General features: G+C 38.0%; 1 protein-coding gene across 3 annotated transcripts in view; it reads left to right on the forward strand.

Moving 5' to 3' along the window:
* The window catches only part of SORCS2 (sortilin related VPS10 domain containing receptor 2), a 537,400-nt gene that overhangs the window by 160,621 nt on the left and 350,492 nt on the right, over nucleotides 1–26,287 (forward strand). For all 3 annotated transcript variants that reach the window (XM_066548660.1, XM_066548659.1, XM_066548661.1), the window contains exon 2: nucleotides 13,760–13,827. In XM_066548660.1, coding sequence (XP_066404757.1) covers nucleotides 13,760–13,827 — 68 coding nt within the window. The remainder of the gene's footprint in view (nucleotides 1–13,759; nucleotides 13,828–26,287) is intronic.

Below are 26,287 nucleotides of genomic sequence, written 5' to 3' on the forward strand. Positions count from 1 at the left end.
AAGTACTTATTTATGGAAAATATATTTGTCAGAAGAGGTCTTTTAATCTTCTGTAAAAGCACATGACATGATCCCATAGATAAATATCGAAGGTAGATAAATTTACTGAAGGAATAAGTCATCATTACTTGCTTGGTTGCTTAAATAAATGTGGAACTCATTGCTAGAGGAAGAGGTAGGAGCAGTATATTTTTAAAAGTATAGATAGTTGCATTTTGTGCAATGTGCTTTAAGTATGTTTCTGATTTGTATGGATTTGGGTCTGGAAGTGTAGGAGGAGAGGAGAATGGACAGAGAGAACCTGCCTCATTGCTTAGGGACACCATCTTCTCCTTATGCCTGAGTCATGGCAATCTTGATTATGGGGATTTTGTCCCTGTCTTCCTATCCCAATGTAAGAGCAAAATATCAGATTAATCAGTTGGGATAAATCAGAATGTTTCTGACACATAAATCTTCAGGAACAATCACCATGTCTTACACAAAATACAAACAGTTTTAGGGTAAGTTAAACTACAAGTGCATCTTAGGAGCTAGAACCTACAGTTTAGAGAACCTAAAAGCTGCACATGCCTTTCAGGGTCTCTGAGATGCCTGAGTACAGGAATTCTTCACTTTGCAGTAAAAAAGAACCACTGCCAGGAAGCAAAAGTACTTTTTTAGTTCAGGAAAGCGTTACCTTCCCTCCCACCCTAGGAACACTTCCTTTGTAGCCTTTATCCTCTTGGATTCGTTATGAATTTAGCCAGAAAACATTTGGCTTTGTGATCATTATCTCCCATTACCTGCTATGAGGACTGTTACATTTCACTGTATCAAACACTATTAGAATTAAGGTTATAATTGCAGAAATATCTATTTCTACAGTTTTGCAGCTCAATTCTAAGCAGGAAACATTTAGCTCCAGGCAGTTATTTAATTTTTTATTTCTGCCTTTTTCCTTTGGTGTTGAAAATAAAATTTTCATAATCTTGGAAACTAAAATAAACAAACTGTCGTGGAAGCTTGCCAATTCCCACCTTCCCCCTCCTTTTTGCTTTTGTCCATCTTCCTACCTCTCTTCTAGCTGCAGTGGGATGGACCCTTTTCTCTGGTCTATCAGTGTGAAATAACCATGAGAGTCACTGCAGAGGTGAAAGGTAATTAATAATTAAAGACAGATCCAGAGAAATGTATCTATAATGCATTGATTTGTGGGGGGAAGAGTAGGTAAGTTGTTTTTTTCTTTTTAAGTAAAAGAAAGAATTAGCAACTACTCTTGGTTTTGGACACAAATCCATTTTTCAAAATTCAGATTACAATTCTTATTACCTATCCATAATGCTGTTTCTGGACCTGGGGAGTTGGGACTGAAGTTTGCAGATCTCTGTCTGTCTCTGTGTTAGCCAGTCATGCACAGCCACAGACTGTTAGTATTCTTTGCTCTGAGAAAATAAAATAAAAAAAAAAATAAAGAGAAGGGAAGGAGGGCCAACCCTAGATACCAGGATGCTAAAATCAAAACAAAAACTTGCCTGAGCTGTGATCAGAGACCCTGCATGTTTCTCTAAGCTATTTTTCTTAAGGCACTGAGGAGTAAAAAATCCTTAGGGACTGATAGATCTCCAAATAGATTAACTCACTGAGAAAATAGGCACTGCTTTAGTTAAAATAGAAACCAAGAAACAGAATTTATGTGAGTATCTGCTTCCCCCTTCCTGGCTGATGCATTTCTCTGATAGCACATTTACTGCCTGTTTATTTTATTCCTGGAGGACTTGCAGATATTGGATATATATTATCCAATATATTATTTCCAGATATTGGATAATTTCTACTTCGTCACTGTAGTCCCCTGACCTTTATGTCCATAAACTGGATCTCTTCTTTCTTTTGGGAAAATATTTTTGGATCATCATCTAATGGTAACTTAGTTAATAAGCACAACTGGTTAAGAGGTGTACATATTATGCCTTCTTCCTGAGAAATGCACTTCAGGCTGTTTGTGTTCTGATTTGAAGAAGGGATAGATAATCTACAAAAAAAAGAAAAAAAAAACCAAATTCAGGTAACTTGCTGTCAATTTGTTGTCACAAAGATTAAAGAATTCTTTCACCTTCTCCAGACCAGGGAATATTGAGGGGACTTGATTTCTTTCCCTGCTGATACGGAATCAATGCCCCAGAAATTGCTTAAGTGTCTGTGGGTAGTGCTCTGAGCTGGGCAGTTTGTGAACACAGGTAGAAAATCCCTGGACTGAGCTAAAATCTCCCAACATTGGGCTTTAACATTTTTAATTTCTCTCTTCACATAGCAGTAATAGGGATACTTTATTAATTAACTAGTGTGATTGTTATCCTTGCTCATTTTAAGTCTCAGAAAGAAAGCCTGAGCCACTTTGCTCTCTATTTTTCCTATATCATGCCCAAACATTTTTGTTGAGTTACCATTGGTACAAATGACTATTAAAAGTCAAATTTGAGCTTAAAAAAACTTTAGTTTCCTTATTTTTAATACTCTGTTTCCTGAAGAAATGCCACTGGTCTTCTATTTGGAAAAAGACAATTCATGGAAGAATTGGCAGGGAAGATAGAAGGTTTTTCGGGTTATTTTTCTCCCCCCTAAAACTTGGTCAGTTTTGACATGCTTCTGTCTTCAGGAGGTGGCTGAGTGGTCTTGAACAGATGTTTTATTCATTTTACTGTGTGTGTCTACAAAATAATCTTCTGCAGCTATTTCTTGGGCTGCACTGAAATCTTCTTCCTTCTATTTGCTTTTGAAAAATACAGGGCTACTGCCTTGTCTAAGATGATGACAGACTTGGGAGAGGTTGGAAAATAATTTCTACTGATGAAAAGCTATTTCTCCTTCCAAAGTGGGGAAATGAAAGTAATTGAATGTTGTTTTAGACATATGGGTAATGCATTTTTCCTGTGGCCTTTAATCTTATAAAATGATTGCAAAATACAGTATTAAAAAAAATAACAACAATGTGTGTAGTTGATCAGGGATTGACATAATAGGTCGGAGGTAATTTCCAGTAGTTAGTTCTGCTTGCTTTCTCTTGTACATTGTGAGTGAACTTTACTTCAAGAAATGTCTATTTAGGCAGTGTAAGTTCACACTGTATGGTGAAAAAGCTTGCATCTTTAAGTTTTGCTCTAGCTATTCTCTTGCAGTGGTCTCATGTCCATTATAACTTGACATTTAACGTTAGAAATTTGTACAATTACCTGCATTTAGTGGAAAATACAATGTGGTTGTTTTTCCTGTGCACAGAATGGGTGAGACAGGTTTCATCAAAACTGGATCCTTCTCTTCATGTAAGAAATTTCAAGATCTGATTTATTTTTCCTGTGTCTAGAATGGGCTTAATCCAGATTCTAATTGGTTCAGACTTTGGGTTACACTCTGAGTAATGCATGGTTATGGAAGGGGGAGGAGGGAACAACAAAAACATCAATTTGCTGAACAACATTGAGCTGAAAAGCTGCCATTGGTTTTGGATTGTAGCTTCTGAGCTCTGGCTATTACTGTCTTCCTGTCATGGCATCACTTAAACCCCTAAATTGAGGAAAAGCAATTTGCGAGAATTTAAATGTTCAGATTTTTTTTCTTTGTTTTGGGATAAGTTAATTTCCATAAGAAAAAGACTGTTGACTGGTAAACAGTGAAGACTATTCTCTTAAGTTTCAGAAATAAAATATAAATAGAGACAGGCATTTGTAATTCAAATATAGAATAAACTCATTAGGAAAAATGATTGGAAAATAAATAGCAGTTCCAGAGAGATGCTCAATATAATGGAGGACAACAGTAAATGTCATGTACACTGTACAAAAGTTTTAACTGTCTGATAGTATAAAGTTCTGTGGTAAAGAACCTTGGAATTAATTATATCATGGTCATACCTACCATTTTGAAGAAATGAAATATGGGGTTTTTTAGTAGTTAAAAAATTTAGTCTGCTGCACCTTCTGAGATGATATATCTCATATATCAAATTTCTTCAACTCTTTCCTTTGTTTCTCTAGGAGGTAAGGGAAGAAAGATTTTTTTCCATAATAAAGATGTTGCCTCTTTGGCACAGTTTCTCTTGCATGTCAGGACATTGGTGATACAGAAGCACATAACTACTGCAGACCTTCTAGCTCCACATGTGGGTGTGCTGTGGGTAGCAGTGAAAAGGGAAAGGGTCTTGGGACCCTGAAAGCTTTTGGTAGGTGTGGGAGTTGGGTCTGGCAACATCATGGATGAGAAAAGAAGATCCTTGGGGTTAGGCATATGGAATTTAGATGTGTCTGTTGATCCTGCTTCTCCGTTTGTTCTCACTTTATATGATGTTTTCTGCTCTGCCTGGACTTCTCATGCAGCTTATTTAGACAGGGATTCATCCAATCTTTCTGAGAGGGTCAAGCTGGAAGTGTAGGTCCTCAGTATGATAAATCACTAGGAAACACAGTACTTCCAAAGAACTGTTACATGTAGGTGGGCAAAACTGATCTCTAGAGGTATCTCTCTCTTTTCCTATCCTAAAGTTGGGATAAACCAGGGTAATACATCTGTCTCCATTTCTCAACTGTAAAATAAACATTATGTTAAGGGGGCACGAGAAGACTGAAATTACCACATTTCTACAGAAGAGAGCCATGAGAAGGTGTAAGTGTAGAGGTAACTCTTCAAAAGAGTTCTAGGCATGAATTTAAAATATTTTCCTTCCACTTCTTGTGCTGTTTAACTATTGGATCTATCCTTAAATCCATGAAGACAGAAAACAGTAGTGCTCATAACATGAAGAAAGACGTACTTAGCATATTTCTAAACCAATCTGTGATCATGGGGAGAGACCAACCATGAAAAACATCAGTCTTTAAGAGAGAGAATTTCACATTAAGGGTTTGTGACTGAAACTGCTTTGCAGCTCTAGCTACAGCCAATTAAATGCTGACATGCAAAAACTGTCTCTAAAGAATCTGTTGAATACCTAAGTCTTTACTGGAGTAAAATAAAGAAATATAGATCTCATTTATCAGGGCCTACAATCTTTCCCTGCTTGTATCTACTTGATCTGAGGGTCATTTAAAATGTATTAGAGGTTTGAGATTGGAATGCGAGGTTAATTTGAAGCCTGGCTCTAAGATGACTGATGATGTTATTATACTTCATAGTGGTTAAACTAAAGCACAGTGTCTATATGACAAGAGGGATCCAAAATGATGTGGTGAAAGAGCTGTTCCTTTTCACAGATAATGCCATATAATTCCACTTAGCCTTTTTATGTCCCCGTGGCTCTTAAAGAAATGGACGCGTAGGGCAGAGGCTGGGTGAGGGAACACAAAAAGCTGGCAAAAACTCAGTGCTCACAGATTGGAAATCTCCTGGTTTGGCTTCAGACTGAATGTGGAGAACTTTCCAGCACTCCCTCAGTCGCTTCCAATGTTTTCTTTGACGTATTTGGCCCTTGACCAATTTTCCCAACTGCTCCCAAGCCCTCTCTAATAGTCTCCTAACCCACTTGGATGTTCCCTCTGCTCCTTTACGCCCTTTCCATTGGCACGGATATGAAGTTCTGCTGCTTCAGGAATAATGCTGAAGATGAATGTGCTTTCATCCTTCTTCTCAAAGGGGTTCATTCCCAGTATTTTACAGTAGCTGAATTCTGTTAATGCCATTTGAGGTGTTCCAAGTTTATTGTGGATGAGGCCATGGGGAGCAGGCAGGCTTGGCATTGGAGTGGGAATGGTTCCCTCTCACATTATGCTAGGGGCAGTGTGTTGGTACTTCTGAAATTAATTATTTTAACAAGAAAAGTAAGATGAAACAGTTAAAATGAAAGGTAGTCCTAGAAAGACTGACTTCCACCCAGGAAAAATGTTGGGCCTTGTCTATCCCTGTGTGAAATTGCAGAGTATGATCCTTTTTTGGGGAGGCACCCAGGCACTCCTCACTGGAAGGGTGATCAAGCTGGGAGACTCAGGGACTTTTGTTAGACAGGATCTTGAGTATCAGCCCCAGATCTGTTTTGGGTTATTCCTGTTTTACTAGACAACCTGAATTTTTTTTCTTTCCATTTAATCCTCCTTACTCTATTTTTGCGTCATTTTCCAATTTAGAATAAGCAGAGTTAAAGTATCCCTGACCATGTAAATGCTGATTAGTACAACATACAGGGTCCACATCACAAAGGGTGTGAAACAAGTTTTGCATCTGCCTCTGGTTTCTCTCTGGTCTTCTGACTGAAATATTCATCAGCATCACTCTGTCACTGTAATAGAACTGCCTTGGTCTTTAGCATGTTTGTCCTGGCAGAACTCCTTTCAGGTAGGAGTGTGCCCATGTTCCACTCTGCAGACCATGTTCCTTTGTTTATCTTTCTCACTCATACAGAACAAACTCAGGAACCTAATATTCAGTTAATACAAATTTCAGCCCTTATTCATTATGAAGAAGGATATTAAACAGTGTGGTTCTTTGACTGATCTTTATGAAGTATCAAAGTCCTTGCTTCCATGTACAGTGTTTATAAAGCCTTTTTATGGTAGACAATTAGGTCTCATTTGAACACCATCAGCCATTTCAGAAATAATTAAATGTTATTTTGAGGTCATTGTAGGTTGATGAAACCTCTGGTAAATATGATGTTATTTGGTCCAATGATGCTTAATCCTGTGGTTCTGGTGAAAACAGAGCGGCTGTGAGGGAGAGTAACCAATATGAACACGTCTGCCCACAGCCCTGCGTCAAAGAAATGCTTTTCTCAGCTTGTAGTATCCTCCTCTATTGGTATTTCCATATGTCTTGCATAATAATTTCATTTTTAAAATAAAAAGCCTAGTTATTTTTATATGTAAATGTTTTTCTTTTTTTTTTTTTTTTAAAAAGCTCAGGCCTTGAGAAAGCATTTAGTGATGCAGATTAGAAGCTGTTTCAATTTTTATATTTTACTATTGGGCTGTAACACTAAATGAGAGACTGGGGATATTTCACAAACTGCACTTAAAATCTGATTTTTCTTTTCTGGTAGTGAATAGCTATATAATAGTGATGATGGAGGTAAACAGCTTATTTATAATATTGAATTCTTGAAATATTTGGAAGAGACTAAAGATGTTTTACATATGCCATCTTTCGATATTAGCTCTGCTTCCTCTTGAATTTTCATGGGAATGAAAAAGAATATTCACATAATAAGTTTGGTTCTGCAGGAAGGATTGCTAATTCAATTTAGAATACATTAGTAGGGAAGATAAGTAAAGCTAGTCCATATTTAAAAAAGAATCACAATTAGGGGACTAGAGAGACAGGAAAAAAAATCCTTACTTCATCTTTTAGAAATTTATTCTCTTGGCATGTTTGCAAATGTGGTTTTAAGAACTTATCAAATGCTATGTTAAATATTTAAACCTAAAAATTCCTCTGGTTGTGTAGTAAAAGGCAATGACAGAAAACCGGAGATTTTTGTGTCAGAGGTGACATTGTTTGGAGCTGTTTGAAAAAGAACAGGAAGTTTAATTAAACAAATAGTTAAAATGTTAGACAGTTTCCAAAGCTGCAGATTTGATTCTAATAATTCAGACTGAGTTCCCTACCATTTGCTTGAGCAAGCTCTGCATCTGCAGCATGCCCAGAAATCTTGGACCTGCACCTCCTGGTTCTAGAAAGGAACAGCAATGTGAATATGTTGAAGTAGCAGCAGTTCACATTGGCTGACCAGTTCTGCATAAACTTTGATTTTTGGGGTCTGATCATTAACAGTTATATAATAACAGTCTCTGTTTTTGTGTGGGTGGGTCAGGCAGTACCACAGAAACCTGTGCTTATCCAGCAGCCAGCTGCTAACAACTCTACTAGCAGCCCAGCTGCCCGAGTTACAAATTACTGAAGATAGGAAAATAGATTTGGGAAGCATCTTTATTTATATGCCTTCCCCATTTTTTTTTTTTTTGTAGTTTTTTGTTTATTGCTGTTCTAGATGCATCTGTGCCATGGACTTGTGGTATAAACTGATGTGGCTACTTCAGCCATATGGCTATCTACTTCTCTGTTAAATATGATTGAAATCAGTCACTGGATTTAGAATTAAAAAGTGGGGATGAGGAGCCAAACCCATACATATACAGAGTCATACATATGGAGTGGTATCACAGAAACATAATTTTCTCAGGAGCTTGTATTGAAAATCTGGCATGAGCCGGTAATGGTTGATGGTGATGGTGTTGAAGACTTCTTGTGTTCTGTGCTTGAACTGTAGGCTCCTGAAGGCGGTAGGTTGTCTTTTTGTCCTGTGTTTGTACAGAGCTAACAGAGGATAATCCTGTTCTGTGCTAGACAGTAGATTAAATCTATTTGATATCTTAAAGTTACTTTTCTGTATGAATGTTTTCAGGGTCAATGTGCAAAGTACTGTGTTTAAAATGGTTTGGAATCTGGAAGCAATCACAACCACTGCTTTTAAGACTATGCACATATTCAGCTCTTGTGGATGGAAATACCTCTTAGAGAACAGGAATTGAGTCATTATTGTGTCTTACTTTGAATTATGAATTAATTCACTGTATGGAATTATTGCTAATGTTTAATACAAGTGCACTGGTATAGTCAGTGACTTCATACACCGTAAGTCCTCTAGTCTCCGAATACAATTTAGTTGGAAGAAATAGAAATCTAATTCTTTCAGTATTTCATATTAAATCATGTATTGCTTTTATGAACTTTATTACCAGAGAGGAGTAGAAGCTTATACAGTGAATTCTTAATAGCTTAAATAATGGTTTAAATGTTTGCTTTTTTACCTTTTATCATAGTGCTGCAACAGAGTCAACCTAAATGCCCTTTTTCTGTTTAGTTTTCCTAGCATAATCAAATTATGATGTAGTTATTAAGAGTAGTATGTTAGTCCATATAATAGCCTTGTAGTAATGTGCCTTCATATTAATAATTTCCTGAATTCTATTTTTCTCTTAAGAGTCTTTGTTTTAAATAAGAGATGTGAAAATTAACATTGCTCTTAGCATGATGATTGAAGAGCCTGCTGCTGCAAAAGTGGAAATGGCTTGAGGGATTGGAGCAGTAGGTGGCTGCCTATAATTTGTTAGGGAGCTTTTTGATTATTAGGTGTCAAAAAAGTTTTGGAATTACAGGGGGTGGTAGTGAAAAATTAATAGGATGTGCCTAGAACCTCTTGATCTCCCCAAAATAGTTGTGGTGTACAGTGGAATAGTTAAATAGTTGAAAAGGTGAGTGAGGATCTGTTCTTGAGCAAAAAAGCAGCTTATTTTCCAGTCATACAGGGTATTAAGTGGCTCTCATAAACACTTCTTTGGATTTCAGTGGGTTCATTCACATGAATTAAATTAAGCAGATGCTAAAAAGTTTGCAGAAACTTGAATCTGTCTGAGGAGTTTATTTTCCTGGTAGCTCTGGCTGCCCAGAAGTACTTACAGCATGCTCTCAATGTCTAAAAACTTGAGAAAAGACAAAACCTCGCAGTCATACTTGTAATTGTGCATTTGAAAGTATGAGATTTTTGCTATGGAACTTCTAAATAGATTAAAAAAATCCTGAAACCTGAAATCACAAATTTCAGGGACCAAATAAAACTTTATCTGAAAGAATAGATGCATGTAGATAGAAAAAGAGAGATCTTTGTTAAGAATGGTCCATGAAAAAAAAGCATCATGGAGGGAGCATGGGGAAAAAATAAAATAGTTTTCCAAAAGTTGATGTTTATCAAAGAGAAAAGGACTTTAGCAAATCCTCCGGAGAAAGATAAAATATAAACACCAGGAAAGGTGATTGATCTAGAATTCATTCCTTTTTCCCTTCTCAGCCCCCTTAGCTTACATGGTGATGAAAAGAGAGGATTAAAATGGGCTTCTTAAAGCCAAAATTTTATTAGGAAATGATTAAAAGCACATTGTGTCTTGTAAAGTGAAGTTGTTCTCTTTTCAGCCCAGCCTTGCTGCAAAGCATTTTCAGAGGAGAGCAACAGGAAAGGAGAGGGAATAAACATAGATCATTCTACCTTGCATTATTCATGGGTAATAATATCTGGAATTTTCCATTTGTTTTCCTGGTCTGTCATTCACTGGAAACCCAGTGCACCCCTGAAGACAGCTCTATATCCAGAAAAGATTTTGAATGGAAACTGCTCCAACTCCTTTATTTGGAGAACAGTTTGGAGCTGAGACTACTGAGAATTCACACGGGCAGAACGAAGTTATGGAAGCTGAGGAATTATGTGGGAGAACCAGAATTCCATCTGTGCACCCCACTATCCCTCTCCCCACCAAAAAAGGAGGGGGAGGATGAGGTAGAGAAATTTCTGAAGGCCTGACACAGAGAAATTGACTGAAGCCAGGTATTTCTTCCATGGAAAACTAACTTCTGATGCACGTTGCATTTGATTCTTAGAATTCATAAGGGATTTATCTTCCATACCATGGCACCTAGAGAGAAATACTGGCTTGATGGAGAGGCCTTTACCAAAGACTTTGGTAAAAAAGCAGGTAATAGAGTATCATTTTTGTGGTAAAAGCTGAAAGTTTTCACTTTCTTTTTTTCCCTTTCAGTATTTTTGTCCAGAAGCACCATCAGGTATTCATAGGCCCCTAGCACATGACAGTAATCATTCTTGTCACCTCCATTGTCATACACTGGGAGGGAACTCAAAGAATTGTGAGTGAAGTTTAAATGGTTTAAAATGGATTCACAAGTCTCTGGAAGTCTGGATAGAGTGGAGATTTCTAGATAATCCTATAAATCCAACTTAAAGTAAAAAATCTGATAAATCTTAATTCTCCTTCATTGCCTACATTTGTTTTAGCTGTAAAATAATAAGAGAAAAAAAGTTAAATTTGTTGTAGCTGTCCATGACTGATGGTAGTGTGAGCTGGTTAAGAATCATATCCTTGATCACTGCTCAGTTGCTGCTGTGTCTCTCCCCACCACAGGCCACCCAAGCACTTTCACTAGAGAGCCATGTATGAACCACTGTGTATGAACCACTGGCTTCAATCCAGCCTGTAAAATGCTCATAATTATGGAGTCTCATTAAAATGAAATCAGTGAACCAGGCTTCTGCTCTTAAAAATGATGGGTAGAATGCAGAGATCCTGAAGACCTTTATGCTTTCACTGTGAAATAATTCTTTCTGTTCTTTGGATCTATCTATTAATTTAGAAAAACTGCCATTATGATCAGCCTGGATCCTGTTTTCAGGATCACCTGAAAAGGTGCTCACAGGCTAAAGGACTGTACTGTGAAATCTGTTAAATAGATGGCCTCCGTTATTCAGATACTGGGATGAAATGGTCAGCCCCTCAGCAGCTTCATTCTTCTTAATTCATTACAGGAATCTGCTAATGTTGTTTGAGAGTTCAGAGATAGCTTCTTAGGGCTTTGTTTTTCCTACTAAGTCATTCTCTTTACTTCCCAAGTGCAAAATAAGGTGCAAACTTAAATTTTTACATGAATTTACCAGTCAGATTGGAAAGTACTGACATCTATTTTTCAGAGCTCTGACTCACTTTAAAGCACCAATCCTGCAGCATCCAGAGGGTGTTTTACTGCTTACGGCTCCTCCCCACTGCAGTTTGCAGTTACCTGAAAGCCATTCAGTTGAGGTGTGTGGAACAGCAGTGCCTTTCTGGTTCAGTGTGTGCATGCTCAGGTGAACTGCAGCTAGCCAGCAGTACCATGAGCCTGTCAGTCTTTAGCCAGCAGTACCATGAGCCTGTCAGTCTTTAACATTCCTGACAGGTCCTAAGCTACAAAAATGGCTTTTCTGGAAGGTTCTTTGTTGGTGCATCCATACAGGTTATGTTCAAAGCAGGTAGACTGAGGATGATGCCATAGGATTTTCTCTGTGTGATTTTAATCTGTTTAATTCAGGAATGGAACATTTGGCTTAGCCTGTGGCAGGATGGCTCCAACACACATTGCTGAAAATTATCTGAATTTTAAAATTTCTAATTCTAGGATGTACAGGGATGAAGAAAGTTGGTTCACCAAGTTCAGGATTCAGCCTCCATTTCTACATAAATGGAAGGAAAGAAAGTATAATTTCTTGTATTTTAAAGTATTTTCTTTTTTATTTTCATGTACCAAGTATGCATTCTTGTATCTCTTAAAAAAATAAATTCCAGATCAGTTTTTGTGACTCAAGAGGGATTATACTTGTTTGGAAAGGCACAGTCTGAAACTTTTTCCTTAATAATTGGAGCCAATAGATGCTCCCAATAGTGAAGTTTCTTTCTTTTTCCTCTTAACTGCAAGCACCAGTAAAAGCTGTAGTTAAGACACTGATGATACAATAAATAGCTGACCTGGTAGAACGTGCTTGAGCTGTAGCCAGGAATCTCATCCACAGATACACTCTCCTTTGGGAAATGGCTCTTACCCTTTGCTTTGTAAGTCTTGTAGTAACCTATTTTTTTTTTTTTTTAAGCCAAAACTTTTATTTTTATAAATAATCAAATTCCAAAAGAGCGATCTGGTAAATTGTGGCTCTTTTGAGCATAGGAGTGAATAATACTTGTGAATTATGGATTGTTTCCACTTTTGCTTATATCAATATACATCCAGGAATATGTGTTGTGAATTTATTAGGTTTGGCTAACCCTGGGTGAGACTGGTATTACACCTCAGTTCTGTAAAACACTGCATTATTTCCATGGAATAACATCCTTAGACTGTAATTCTGTTCTCTCACAATCTCCAGCATACATGGAGTGCAGCATAAATGTATCATTGGCATATTTAATTATCTGAATAATCAAAGCAAACACCTACAGTTGCTGTTTGCTGTAGATTTCATCTGGTGGTCAGCCCAGAGCAGTGCCAGTCAAATAACAGCTTGCTCCAAGCTGTTGGAGACTGCTCTTGACCCCACATTAAAGAAAGTCTCCAGCTGTGCAGGGGACCAGCCTGTTCTGCCTCTCTGGAGCTGCCATGGGCATGTGGCTCTGAGAGCCACTAATATGGGCTGGCAGCAAATGAAAGAAACCTGTACAAGATCCAAGCATAAACCATAGTGTTGAGCTTGATACCCTGCTTGTGGGCTAGTGCTTTACATTATTTGACCAGTGAATTTGTCACTTGTTGAGAAGATGAAAAATATTTCTTGCTGACTATTTTCACAGGATGAAGATGTTTTGTGGATAAAATTTGCTTGTGTGTTTTGTTGGCTGTTGCTGATGCAGATGAGTGATTTATTGAGCACAGAGCTGGTTCATGAAGGGGAAAAAGTGATTCTTCAAGAAATGAAAAGTGATAGCTATGAAAGTTGCATTGCTGATTTTGTAAGGAAGGCCAGAGCTGTTTTTCTCCTGATTTTTTTAAATCTGGATAATCAAAGTTAATCACCATTGTTTAACACTTTGGATTAAAAAAAAAAACGTGTCTGTAGAGTTGCCTCCTAAATTTAAACAAGCAACCAGGTTGGTTTTTCCTAATCAGAAAGTCATAAAGATTCCTTGAGGAATGTCATGTGCTGGTGGTATTTATGTGACAATTCCAACTCACTGTTTATGTGAAATGGGCAATCTTTCACAGTCACCAGGTTTGCAGAAAACTTCAAGCACTGAAATCACTCTTCCCAGAAAGAGAAATGAAAAAGTCAGGCTTAAAAGCAAAACTCTAAGAGTTAAAATGAGGTAAAATACTTCTCAGGTTTTCAGAAGCCTCACTTTTGTTTTTCCCAAAATCATGCTGCCCATGTCTGTTTTCTGTTTCTACATCAGTTTACATATTTAAATCTATTTATTCTAATTTTCTTTAGGTGATCCTGATCCTTACCAAGTATTATCATACTGACATGGGGAAAGTTCTGGAGAGCTCTTTGTGGAGGTAAGACCTCTGCTTTTTCTATAATCTTCACTCCTGCCATTCTTGGAATAGATCCATCCCTTCCTTTTCCAGACTGCTGCTGAGCTGAGTTGGTAGCTGACTGATACTGTTGTAGTAAGATTATCCAGATTGTCATCAGCTCCTACCCCTTCTCTTCCTTGGATGCATTTCCTGTTGTTGAATTAGAGTTTTTAATGGTTTTAACAGTAGAAACAAAGAATGATGGAGAATATAAGGTTGATCTTGATGCTACTTTGCAAGTTGCCATGTTTTTCCTTTGCCTAGAAATTCTGCATCAAATTTACTCAAAAAGTTTGAAATGCTTACTGTGATGGGATATGTCCTTTGGGAATCCTTGCTGCTTGAGTAGTGTACTGAGGTTAGTAAATAATCCTGCTTTGGAAGTAGTTAGGATTGTCTGGATGAAGTATACCAGCAGTGGAGGTTATATTGTGTTTTATGACAACTGGGAATAAATCGTAATCCAAATAAATTTCTAAACTGATTCTTATTCCCATAATACTTGTGAATTAAGATACCAATATGCTTGTTGCCTGTGTGTGCACAGATTGTACAAAATTTTCCACAACAAATTTTTTTTCTGGACCCATCATGTACATTTGAAAAGCTAAAGTATTTCACCGTTATCAATAAATGTGTTACTGCACCAGTATTTGCTCTGCTGGTTTTGCTGGTAATCTCTAGCAGTAAAAATGACAGGAGAGTTAAATTCAAATTTAGCTCATAATCTTTGGGTCTAGAAACAAATAGTTTATCTAAAACCTCATGGCTTAGGTACTTACAGACTTCATGCTGTCCCAAGAGTTTGTATGGGGACTTGGCCTTCAGCTGTGAGTGTAAGGACCTTTACAGAGACAATCCAAGAAAAGAACTGGGTAAGGGAATAGGGAGTGGGAAAAGTCTCTTTCCAGGACATGCTGCAAAACAGCCTTGTAACTTATTTTGAAAGAGGTGGCATTGTTTTAACTGTGTGGGGTTTCTCAGTGACAGTGCTTCTGCCATAACTTGTTGTCATACCGGTGTCTGAATAGTGCTCAGTCTGGCCACGGCCAGTGGTCCATGCAGAATAAGGGTATTTCTAGTTATAAGAAGGAGGTATTCAGGAAAGAGAGTAAGATCAAATGGACACTGGCCTTTTTAGGGCTGTGACAGTTCATTTGTAACTATCCTTTAAACTTGCAAGACGCAAAATTTATTGCACATTTGTTTCTGTTTTAATTTTTGTCCAACATCTTGTGCAAATAAGACAACCAAATGACAGTTTGGATACTCCCAACTGCGTAAGCACACACTGCTTTCCTGTTATTTGTCAGTGGCCCATACAACATATGCAATATATTTCAAGTTTTCCAATTCATACTTCGGAGTATCTATCATAGTTTTTTAAGCATTTTCAGTTGGATTCTTCAAAATAAACTCTTTGGTCTTTCAAAATAAACATAAACCAGGCTTCAGATAATGTTTCTTTCCTTGGAAAACATAAACACTTAAAACAAGGTCATCCAGACCTTGCTGTGACAGCTGGTGTAAAGAACTGGTGTGAACTGCATTCAAATAAAATTGATACTAGCGTGCATCATCTGGAAATCGTGCCTTTTTACTTACAAGGAACAGATGTACCAGATGCTTTGGTACTGGCACAGGTCAGGTCCTGCCCCAAGGGCTGGGCACAGGTGTCCCCAGGGCTCTCTCTCAGTGCTGTCAGGTTTTGAGGATATGCTGAGTGCCCATGGCTCCACTTTAGTGCAGCAGGGATGGGGCCTTGGGGGACTCTCCTTGGGTACGTCTTGCAATTTCACAGGGCACAGCCCAGCCAGGGTCTGGGCATCAGGGTGCCTTGGACCATCCACTTTGTCAAGGGAGCCCCTGGGAGCTCACTCATCATGTGATGATGCCAGAACCTGCTGAGCCAGAGATGGAGGCTGGGACTTGTTGACCAAACAGGCTGGATGGGTTCTGAGTCACCTGGTCCAGTGGAAGGCTCCCTGCCCATGGCAGCAGTGTTTGAACTAGATGGTCTTTCAGGTCCCTTCCATCTCAAACCAAACCATTCCATGTTTCTGTGGTTTCTAAAACCAGGGTGGAAAAGCTGAAAGCAAGTGAGTGCTTTAGATGAGCACTTGTGCCAGGGGTTGCTAGCTAGGTGATCCATGCCTGGATATATTCTGGGCTCACTTCCTTCCTCCATCTCTGCCCTCTGTGACATAGAAGAGACACAGTTGTCAAACTAGAAGAGTTACAAAGTGCTTGGATCTGGAAAAGTGCAAATCAGACCAAGTATTGCAAAAGTATCAAATAGAGCCCCTCTCTGTTGAGATGTAACTCACTATTTGTACTAAATAACTGAATGAAGCTGAAGTCCCTTTACAGTCAAGGGACTTCTGTGTAAAATGGTTGGAGCTTCACCAGTTTTCACCCACATTTGCTGATGGAACTGGGGTGTTGTATTCACATTGGCAGCCTGCCCAGCATGCATAGTGTATATATTTTCACCTTTTTTGTTTAATTCTCTTTTGCACTCTTCTTACTTGTATGAAACAAATATGTGAAAAATGATAGAGGGTTTTTTTTGTTAGCAGAGAAATGCCATTAATCTGTTTCTGTGCCCTAGTGGTAACAGACCCTCTCCAGTTATTTCCTGAAATGTCCCGATGTTTTTGTTCCTATGCTGCCTGGCTAGATAATACCAGAAATCGTATTATCTAAATCACTATGTGACTTAGTCACTAAGTGAAAATAAACTACTTTATAAGCTGATCAATTCTGACTAGGGTAAGTTTTTAATGTTAATATCCCAATTTCTCTTTCTGGTCAGTAAAAATCAACCTACCTTGGTGTTTATCAGTTATTTTGTTTCTTGAAACTGTGTCTTTCATCTTCTAAAACTTATTTCCACTTCATCTCTTTTCTTTTCTCCCATCACTCAAAAGAACTTTTTCCCCCTTGTTTAGTGGAACAAAGAATGAGAAAAGATGGTCTGGTGATCCTTGCTTGTTCTTAGTGACTTTGGAGCTGCAGTCAGACTTTTAAGAGTGATACAAATGGTGGTGGAAAACACCAGTCAGAGATACATGCCTAGGTGGGGGAACTCAGTGTGAAGAAGATGTGTGGGTGGATCTTGGTGATGCATTTTTGTACCTCTGCAGAGCATTGTCAGTTTGTGTAGGTAACTTATGCCTGCCCACATAAGTCAGGTTACAGGCTTGGGAGACCTAAATTTCAATTAACTTAGAATTCTTCCTTGTTGAAAAAAATAGGGAAACTAGTGCTGTTAATGAAATTATTAACAGGGTTTTTGCTTGTAATAGCCATGTCTGGTTGCACTGAAGAGGTGAAGATAAAATGCTGATGGAAGTATGGAGTTAAAAAATACCAGATTGTGCTTCTTTAGTCAGCTATTTCTGATGCTTTCCTAATTTACTTATCAAGTAATTGTCAAGGTGTAAATTATATAATTCTTTTACTCAAAATAAGGTAGGGAAATAAATAGAGGTAACATTGGTTGCCTCTTGAATATAAACTAAAATTACTTTTTGAGAAGGAACAGAGGATTGTTTTCAGCTCTACTTTTAGAGTTTCCAAACTGTGGTACTTATTGGGACTACAGATTGGTTGTCATGTTAGAGCTCATTAGCATACTGAAAAAACTGACAACTCAAATACTAAAATTATTGCAACAAGTTGTGCATACATGGAAGATACTTTACATACTAGAGGTGTTTGTGTCAGAGTTCACACACATTTATCCAGCATATTTTCAGTATGAAGAAGCTGAAACCAACTGACCATTTAGGCTGAGTGTGTGTTCTCATATGCTTTATGGGCCCATTTGTGCACAAATATGTAGGTGCACATATTTTACAACTTCAGATAACTCCTTGCATCTGTTGAATGCCTGCAACTTTAGATACAAGTATTAAATTTTACAATCAAATAGTTTAACTCTGAATTAGTAACCACTATGAAATTAATGATACCACTTATCTGAGTTAATTATTCCTAATAAAATTGGAAATATAGATGATTATTTTTATTCATTTTTATACATGGAACAACTGAGATGGTAATATTTCTGAAGGTTATGCAGTGGTGACTCAGCACTATGTGGCCATGGAATTACCTTCCAACCCTGTGCTTAGACTGGCTCAGAGTCCTGTTACTGGTAGACATTCAGCCTTCCCTTTCTTAGCTTGATCTAAGCAATGAATAATAGATGCTGCTGATGATTGCTAATAACGTTTTGATTGCATATTATCAAGCTGTAATGATAGAGTAATGCTGAAGTGGCTTGCTGTGTAATTGCCATTGTTCCCAATGGCATCACCATGTTGTTACTGCTTCACCACAGCAAAACAAATGACATTACTTGATGTTAACTGCACTCTTGGATCCCCTTAGCTTTGCCTGCTGAGTGCTAGATAGTCCAAGATGTTGGTAGCCCTAGACAAATGCCAGGTTTTTTAGAGATGTTGGGTTGTTTTGCCCCATAATTTCACTAAAGAAATACTAAATGAAGAAACTTCCCCACCTCTTTAAATATTTTTGCATGTCCCAGTTGAGCTTTCTGGGAGTCCTTACTCCAAAATCAGCCTGAGGGGGAAGGAAAGTCGAAGTGCTGTGGGAGGTTGAAAGTTGAAGCAGATAGAGGTGAGAACAGTCGGAGAGCCTCTCAGACAGCATTGTGCTTGCCAAATCCCAAGGAGCCAGGAATATCCTGGCTGTGGTGGCACAGCTCTTTCTGTCTGCACCCACAACAAGCCATCTATTCAAGGACAAGGCTCACTTGTACAAGCCTGCTGGCCCTCAGGAGTGATTGGGGCACAGTGACTGCAGGGGGCTTTGGGCATTTGCAGAGTGCAGGCCTACACTAAAGCAAAAATCCAGACTACAAAGAGCTGGAGATTCTTTTAAGGTGGATAGAGTGAACAGCATATGGCTCAGGAAAGTAAAATTTCCAGATGGCTCACAGAATGTGTGAAAATGAATATGGACATTTGTTTCCAAAATCTTTGGACTTGTAGGTGAAACTCATTTCAGCTGTTTCCTGAAATTAATTTTAAAAGGAAAACAAAACCCCCCAATATACAGTTCAGTGCCCCAGTGAAATTTTTGGTATGAAGTACTGCTTAATAAATGAGCAACTGTTGCATTCTGCAACAACTTGAACTTCCAGATGGCCTTATATTGTGGCTCTGCTTTGAAAAGTGACTTTGTAGAAATGGCCCCAAGGGATGAAGTTATTGAGTCTGTGATTTTCATATCAAATTTTCTCCTTCGAAGTCAAAAAAATAAAAAGAAATGGCTTTCTAATTATTAGCCCAGTGAACTCAGCTTGGGATCTAATGTCTAGCTGTGCTTTCTCTAGTTAATGCATCATCATGAGTAATGCAAGTTCTGCAATCAAACTACAGTGTTCTCAATTATACCTGTGCAGCTCTCTTGTGCTCATATTATATCCTTATTTACACCTGTTCCACTGAGCAAAGGTTTTGAGCAGCATTGAAAAGGCAGTCTTACAATTAGAATTTTATTCTTCTTACTGAACAACAGCTTTTTATGCTCTCTTTGATCATATTTCTGTATTCATGTAATAGTATTACAAACACTTTCATTGTTTTGCTGTAACTTGCATTGTCTTGCTAAAACTCAACAGTGTGCCATTATGAATTGAATTGTGCAGGAAAATCTTTATTCTAAATTTATTTTGGAAATATAAAATGTGCTGTAAAACCATAGTTAAAAAGTGGATGTAGTGGGTTTCAGCATTTCAGCAATGTTTTATTATGGGTATCAGAAGGAAAAATATGTAGAAGGTAAAGGAAATTAAATATACATATCTTGACAAACCTTGGAATGTGCAAGGAATTGAAGAGGCAATTATTGATATTTTTAATGGGTAGTGGAATTGATTCAGGAGCACAGAGGGTGCTGCTATTGCCACGTGTGCTCTAATGGACACATGACCTACCATTGACTTTCTGAGCCCAAGCCCAGCACAGTGGGGTGGCAGTAACCTTGTTGGTGCCTTGGTGTTCCACTCATCCTGCCATGTTTTGGCTGTAGCTTTTGGCCATTACACAGAGGAATGAAATTTGGCTGCGGATATTTGGGACTGTTCTCTGAGTTGTGACCTGTAGACTCCTCTGAAAGAGATGTCTTTAAAAAGGTTTTCCTTTTAAAAGGCATGCGATTTAGCTGAAGCAGGTAATTTTTGGTTTATGTTGCCATATTAGCATTTAAAAATTATTTTGATGTCTTAGTATGTATGAAGGTCTGAACTGAGAAGAACATATCCTACAAGCAAGTAAAAGCTACCAAATAAGTCTATCCAAATTTCTTTACTGAATATCTGTTGGTCACAGTTGAGAGTGCTGTGTCACAACTACTTCTCCATGTCTTCAACAACTTGGAATAATGATGATGATTTTGAATGTTAACATGTTACTGCACTAGCTTGTGATCACATAGAGAATATATGACATGCAAATTAAGATCCAGTTAGAAAGCTGTGATTTATGTAGTTAGGAAAGGGCTCTTGCAGTACACTTGTGCTCATTGAAGCTGATTGCAGCATGGCTGAACATGTTAAATACATCTTGGAGCATGAGAATTTTGCTGCTTTACAGGTTGATTGTTTTTTTTCCCCTTAATCCTCCATCTGGAAAATGAATTAAGTCATTGCAAGATATAACTCATAATGAGTGAGTCAATTTATTGAGAAAGAATAACCATTTATTTTAAATGGCTTAAGAATCCTTTTCTCTTGTTTGAGTAACTTGAGCCTAAGTAATAGAATTTCTGATTCCTTTAACTAGTGCAGCAGACTTTGTGGGAATTATACCACAGTTTTCTGTTTGAAGTAGACTCTGGCCAAGACTGATGGTAACAGAACTGATCTTTGATTCCCAAGACCCATGCAGGTTGGTAGCAGTAGGATGCTTAGAAAAGTTGCTTTGCTGGTGTTTCCTCAGTTTTGTCATGGTATTTTATTGAAAAAGCCTCCCTTGCCAGCCTCAGCAGAGAGATTTAAGGTGAGAAACAGGAAATGCTGTCTTTCTATGCATTAGTTATCCATGGGGCTTGTGGTTTTCTTTTGCCCTCCCTCCCTGCATAAAAGAGGGAAGTTTTGCCCTCGATCCACGCTTCTGTGTGAGCAGACTGTGAACAGCAACCTTGGGGCTTTTATTTTTGCATGAATCCTCTGTCCTAAGTTCATATGAAAACAGTTGAGCCGTCAAGTTTTTGGTAATCAGAGGTGCCTTGCTGGATTATCATCCATTAACTCCCACTGTCAGCAGGGTGGCACAGCAGGGAGGTGCAGGGCCCATAACCTGGGGCAGATGGAATGACACCATCTCTTCCTCTCTCTCTCTCTCTCTCTCTCTCTCTCTCTCTCTCTCACAGTGTTTCCCTTGCCACTCTGTGAAATGAAATAAATGAGAAACCACAATCAAAGCAGATAGATTCATTGCTCATTGCATTTTCATGATGATGAATGAGGTATAAAACTTGGGATAGGATACTTTTTAAAACCTGAAAAGGGTTAAGTCATGGTGTCAGGGAGCTTGTGATAAGGCACATGTGACATTCTACTCAGCAGCCAGTGATGCTGCTGGTTCCACCTTCATTCCACCAGCCTATTCTGTGGCCTTTTTTTGAGAATCTGCCTTTACTCTGCTTTCCTCACTTGGTCTTTTGTTTCTTGGGAATACAGATAATTTGGAGAACTGATTGTGAGATACCTATCAGTGCTGGGGCTCTAATACTGCATTAATACAAATAAAAGGAAGGTGCTGTAATGTTTATGGATGTTTAATGTTTGTGTCCTTAAAGTTTTTGGCTCGAGCCTGAGAAGGACAGGAGTCCATCAAAGAGCACGGACACGCCATGAGGCTCACCTGAAAATACCCATATTTTCCCTATGAGACAGCTGATGGCACAGTGCCTTTTCATAGCTGATCTTTGAAAATACCATTTTGCAACCCCCTGTAGCATCTCAGAGTTGAGCACCTTGTGCACTGATGTGGTGTGTGGAATGTGAGCAGCTTCACTTGCTCCTGCAGCACATGCAGTCTGCTCCAGAGCATCCACTGTGAACTGATTGCAAATTAATTTGGTTGTTGGGACTAAATGAATGAACAGCTGCATGGTTAATTATGCAGAATGGTATAGAAAAATGTAGTGTTAATGTTTTATACCCTCATTATCTCTGCAGTGTGGAATATATTTTTCAGTGTGAAAATAACAAAGGCAATATTTCCCACATAATTTATTTATTAAGATCATCGTATTGTTAGGCAGCTTTCTCTGCTTTAATTTGGTAAGAACAGGGAAAATTAAAAACTCAATACAGCAATACAGGCCAGTTTCTAAAATGTAAATATAATCTCACATGCTGAAGAATTTGAGGGTGTGGGTAGATGACAAAAATGAAATACATTTTACAGTAAGATTTAAATGTCTTGATTTTTTTGGTGGGGGCTTTCTGAAATACAGAATGTTAATTCAGGGCTTTTCCTCCCTCTGCTTGCAGCCTCTCATTGAAAAGATGACTGATCATATGGCAATTAGTCAATTGAATCTCTGTTCAGGCTAATTAAAAAAAAAAAAATTCTGGGGAGGTTTATGTGTGAGTTTGTCCCCTCCTGCTTCTGTTCCCCCTATTTCTCCCTTGGTGTATTTTCCTTCTATTGCATATAGAACAGGGATAGCAAGATACAATGTTTTAACAAATACCTGTTCTTGAGCTCACCTTCAAAAAGGATATTTCACTTTCTCACTGATTTTTCTCTCCTAGTGGCCTTGTTTTGGCCAACTGTTACCCTCCCTCTCTCACAGAACTGGTTTGTCTCTTCTGGGCCTGATTGCTTCAGTCCAGAATGGTGAAGATGCTTTTTAGATGAGGTGTGAAGAAAGTTTTGGTATTTTGGCCTAATATATCAGCTCAAAACCTGTTTTTTTGAGGCTCTTCCAGAACTGATACCCTTCTGATGGCAGGGCTTTCTCTTCATAGTTGCTTTGACAGACTGTAGATATTTCAGTGACCTGTGAATACATTTTATCCCAACTTTCTATCATAGGATCTGTAATTGTCATTTTGGGCAGGAGTGGGGCAATACTTGTTATCACCTATTTGTTGAAAAGCATCTGTGTGAGTAAAAAATTCCTTTTTTTTTTTTTTTTCAAATCTGGTATGTACTTTCTTTACCAAATGAATATAATTTTTCTTGAAGAGTGTACATGTAGCTCAAATTACTCCCCTTGATAAAAAGGCATCACAGTAAGAGTGGAATACAACCACCCCTGGGCAAAAGCTAGGGAAACAAATAAAGAGACATATGGTAAAACATGCTTCCTTAATAACAAAAAAAATTAACAATTAGGTTCAAAAAATCTATGTCATTCAGCCTTTTGATGGTCTGGCTACCAAGCTTTCCTTTCTGGCAGGAAGGGGATGTATGGTTCTGCTCTCTGTATGACTTAGAATAGTTTTCTGTAATGCTGATCTTTCCTTAGGATTGTTGGCTGTTCTGAAGACTTCAATGTAAAATTATTTTAAATTTTACTCTCCTCCAAGAATTTGGAAACTTATCATTGTTTTATCTTAATTAGTGCCATATGCTGTCCAGTCCCTAATTTTGCAATGTCTCTTTGGGATAGAATGGAAAAAATCAAGTTGTGCTGTTCTGAAGTATGCTGACTACAGTTTGAGATTTCTCTCCCTTCACCCTACTCCTATGCAGTTTCTATGCTAAATAGTGGTCTCTCAGGTTTCATTAATTTTTAATTTTCTTCAGCCTGACAGTAGAATTAGAAAAATAACAGCATTTTACTTTCTATCTCCATGTAGAAATATTTGGAAGCAAAATATACATATGATGGACTTTTGTATATATGATGATTTCAGGTGCATAATACTTAAGCTCTGCTATTTTGGTGCAGTTTTCAGTACAATTCAGACTTCTCAGTGCTAGTGGGGAGGAGGCAGCAGTAAAAGATTAAACCTGTGCACTGTGAAAGTGCAGCACATTCTGGCACAGTGTGGAAGCCTAGAGTGAAAACTCCCATGCCTCAGCTTTCCATGTGGCCTCAGATGAATATAAGAATCTGTTGGTATTCCAGAGTGGAAAGCATCCAAGAATCATCTTTAAAAATAAAACTGAAGAAGGAAGTGAAGTTAATTATGTAAAGACCAGAAAAGTATGTTACAAATATGCTTTATAAAACACCATGACCTATCATAGCATTACCTTAACAGGTCTGCTTAGAGGAGCTCTCTTAATGTGCCCAGATATGAGAAAAGCAGGGTTGGAGTTCTGAGATCTTCAAAGTGATAATAAAACTTAGCTTCTCAAAAGCCTTGTGAACATTTTTAAGGTAGATCAATAAATAAATATGAGTGAATATTGAAATATGAAATTATATTTGATTTCCATGCTAACTGGAAGTCTTGGTACATCCAAATGCTTGAGTTATGTTTTTGGTTTGTTTTTAAATTCATGTTTGGAATAGATGCACAGTGCTGTTAATATAATAAAGATCATTATTTGTTTTTTCTTTAGCATGTTTGTTAGGGCTGGGAATAGGATGTAAGTTTTCTGATACCCAGTGGGTCACTTATATCTCTGCTTTACTGGCAAGTTTATACTGTATTGCATCCATGCAGAGAATGATTTAGTTGCAAGGGAGCACAATGGAAATCAAGTACAATCCCTGCTCAAATCAGGAGTGGCTGCAGAAGTTAATCAGGTCACTCATGGCCTCATCCTGCCTAGATCTGAAAAATGTCCAGATCAGAAATCTCACAGCTTTACTGGGCAATGCTTTGCTGCTGTCATTGTGAGGGGTTATGTCAGCTGGCATTTCCCATCTTGCAGCTTGTGCTTGCCATCTATTGCCTTTTCACTGTCTACTCTGACCCTGTCTTATTTAAAACTTCTCTTTAGATGCTGAGTGAAATGAGATTCTCCATCAGCCTCATTTCCTAGAATGACCTAACCCAGCTCCCTCAGCCTTTCCTTGTACATTGTATGCTCCAGTTCCCAGCATCTAAATGACCCTGCATTGGACTGGTTTCACATTGCTGAGCTCTTTCCTCAGTGAAGTGACACAGATTTTTTTTTTTTTAATTATTATTATTTTAATTCCATTTGCAGAACTGGGATTATCTGTTTTCTGGAAGTTCCTTTCTGCTGCTCTCACAATATAAAATAGCCTGTTCTGTGGGGATTTGTTTAGAATAGTTACCTTATTTATCTGAATGCAAAAATCAGTGTGAAATGCTGAAATCATTAGCAGGGGAAATTCAATTCTTTAGAAATTGCTTAGACACCCAAGTCACTTCATTACCTGTACAGAAAGATAACATTGGTCTTGTTTGCACTGAACTGCTCAGTGTAAGAACAGTGGGGATGCCAGCATTAACTTTTTGTCCTCACTTTTGTTATGCACTATGAATTCTTGATAGGTTTTGATTTAGTTGCTGGTACATTATTTATGACATCTCTTGGCTGCAGCTGCTGTAATCCACAAACCAAAGCCAAGCCTTTTATTTCTAGTAATAGAATTGTATTTTGTTGTAGAGCAACTCCCAGGTAATTAGGGAGGATGTGCTGTAATTGGTTGTAACATAGGCTCTTCTAAATAAAGCATTAGTCAGACTGAATGGCAGATTCAAGTATTTTTTTTCTTTTGAAGATTTGTCTACCACAGGTAAACATTAATGTGACCACAAACATTAGGTTTTGCCAGGAAAGGAAGGAGAATTTTTGTTCTAATGATCCTTCACTTTGAAGAGTGTTCTATCCATTGAGAATATTGAAAAGTGCAAAGCCGAATTTTTTGAGGGCTTTTGGATTATTGGTAAATCTAAAGGCTTGTTCAAAGAATGGACTTCATACAGCAGTTTTTATTGCTATGGGATTTGGGTTTTGGACAATTTTGAATCATCTTTAGCTTGATCTGTACTTTTGCATATGTATATTGTTAAATGACAGTGCTTCAAGGGTCAATGTAGACACCTGAAACCTCTGGAGTAAATCTGCTGATTGATTTAAAAGGTGATTACAAACTGAGAAGTAATTGTAAGAGGTGCAGTTTGGTAGATTTCTTGTCTCTTGGCATCTTCCCATATCAAAGCTGGATTCTTTTGTGGACTATGTGATAAATTCAAGTTAACTGGAAATAATTCAAAGAAATTGAATGAAATTCAAGATTAACTTTGAAAGTCCAAATATACAGTAGCCACCCCAGAACCTTTGAGAAGCTGATGGATTTGCTTCAATTTATGTAACAAAATAGTGAAACAGCCTTTGTCATGAAAACATTCAGAACAGAGGATGGGAAACAAAAGGGAGCCAGGTTGCACTTGTTCTGTTGAAAGTTGTTCCCTTGAACATGCTGTTTTGCTATTGTGTTTTGTTAGGAGAAATGAAAGAAC

The sequence above is a fragment of the Molothrus aeneus genome, chromosome 4 (genome assembly GCF_037042795.1).
Source record: "Molothrus aeneus isolate 106 chromosome 4, BPBGC_Maene_1.0, whole genome shotgun sequence".
Taxonomy (NCBI): Eukaryota; Metazoa; Chordata; class Aves; order Passeriformes; family Icteridae; genus Molothrus; species Molothrus aeneus.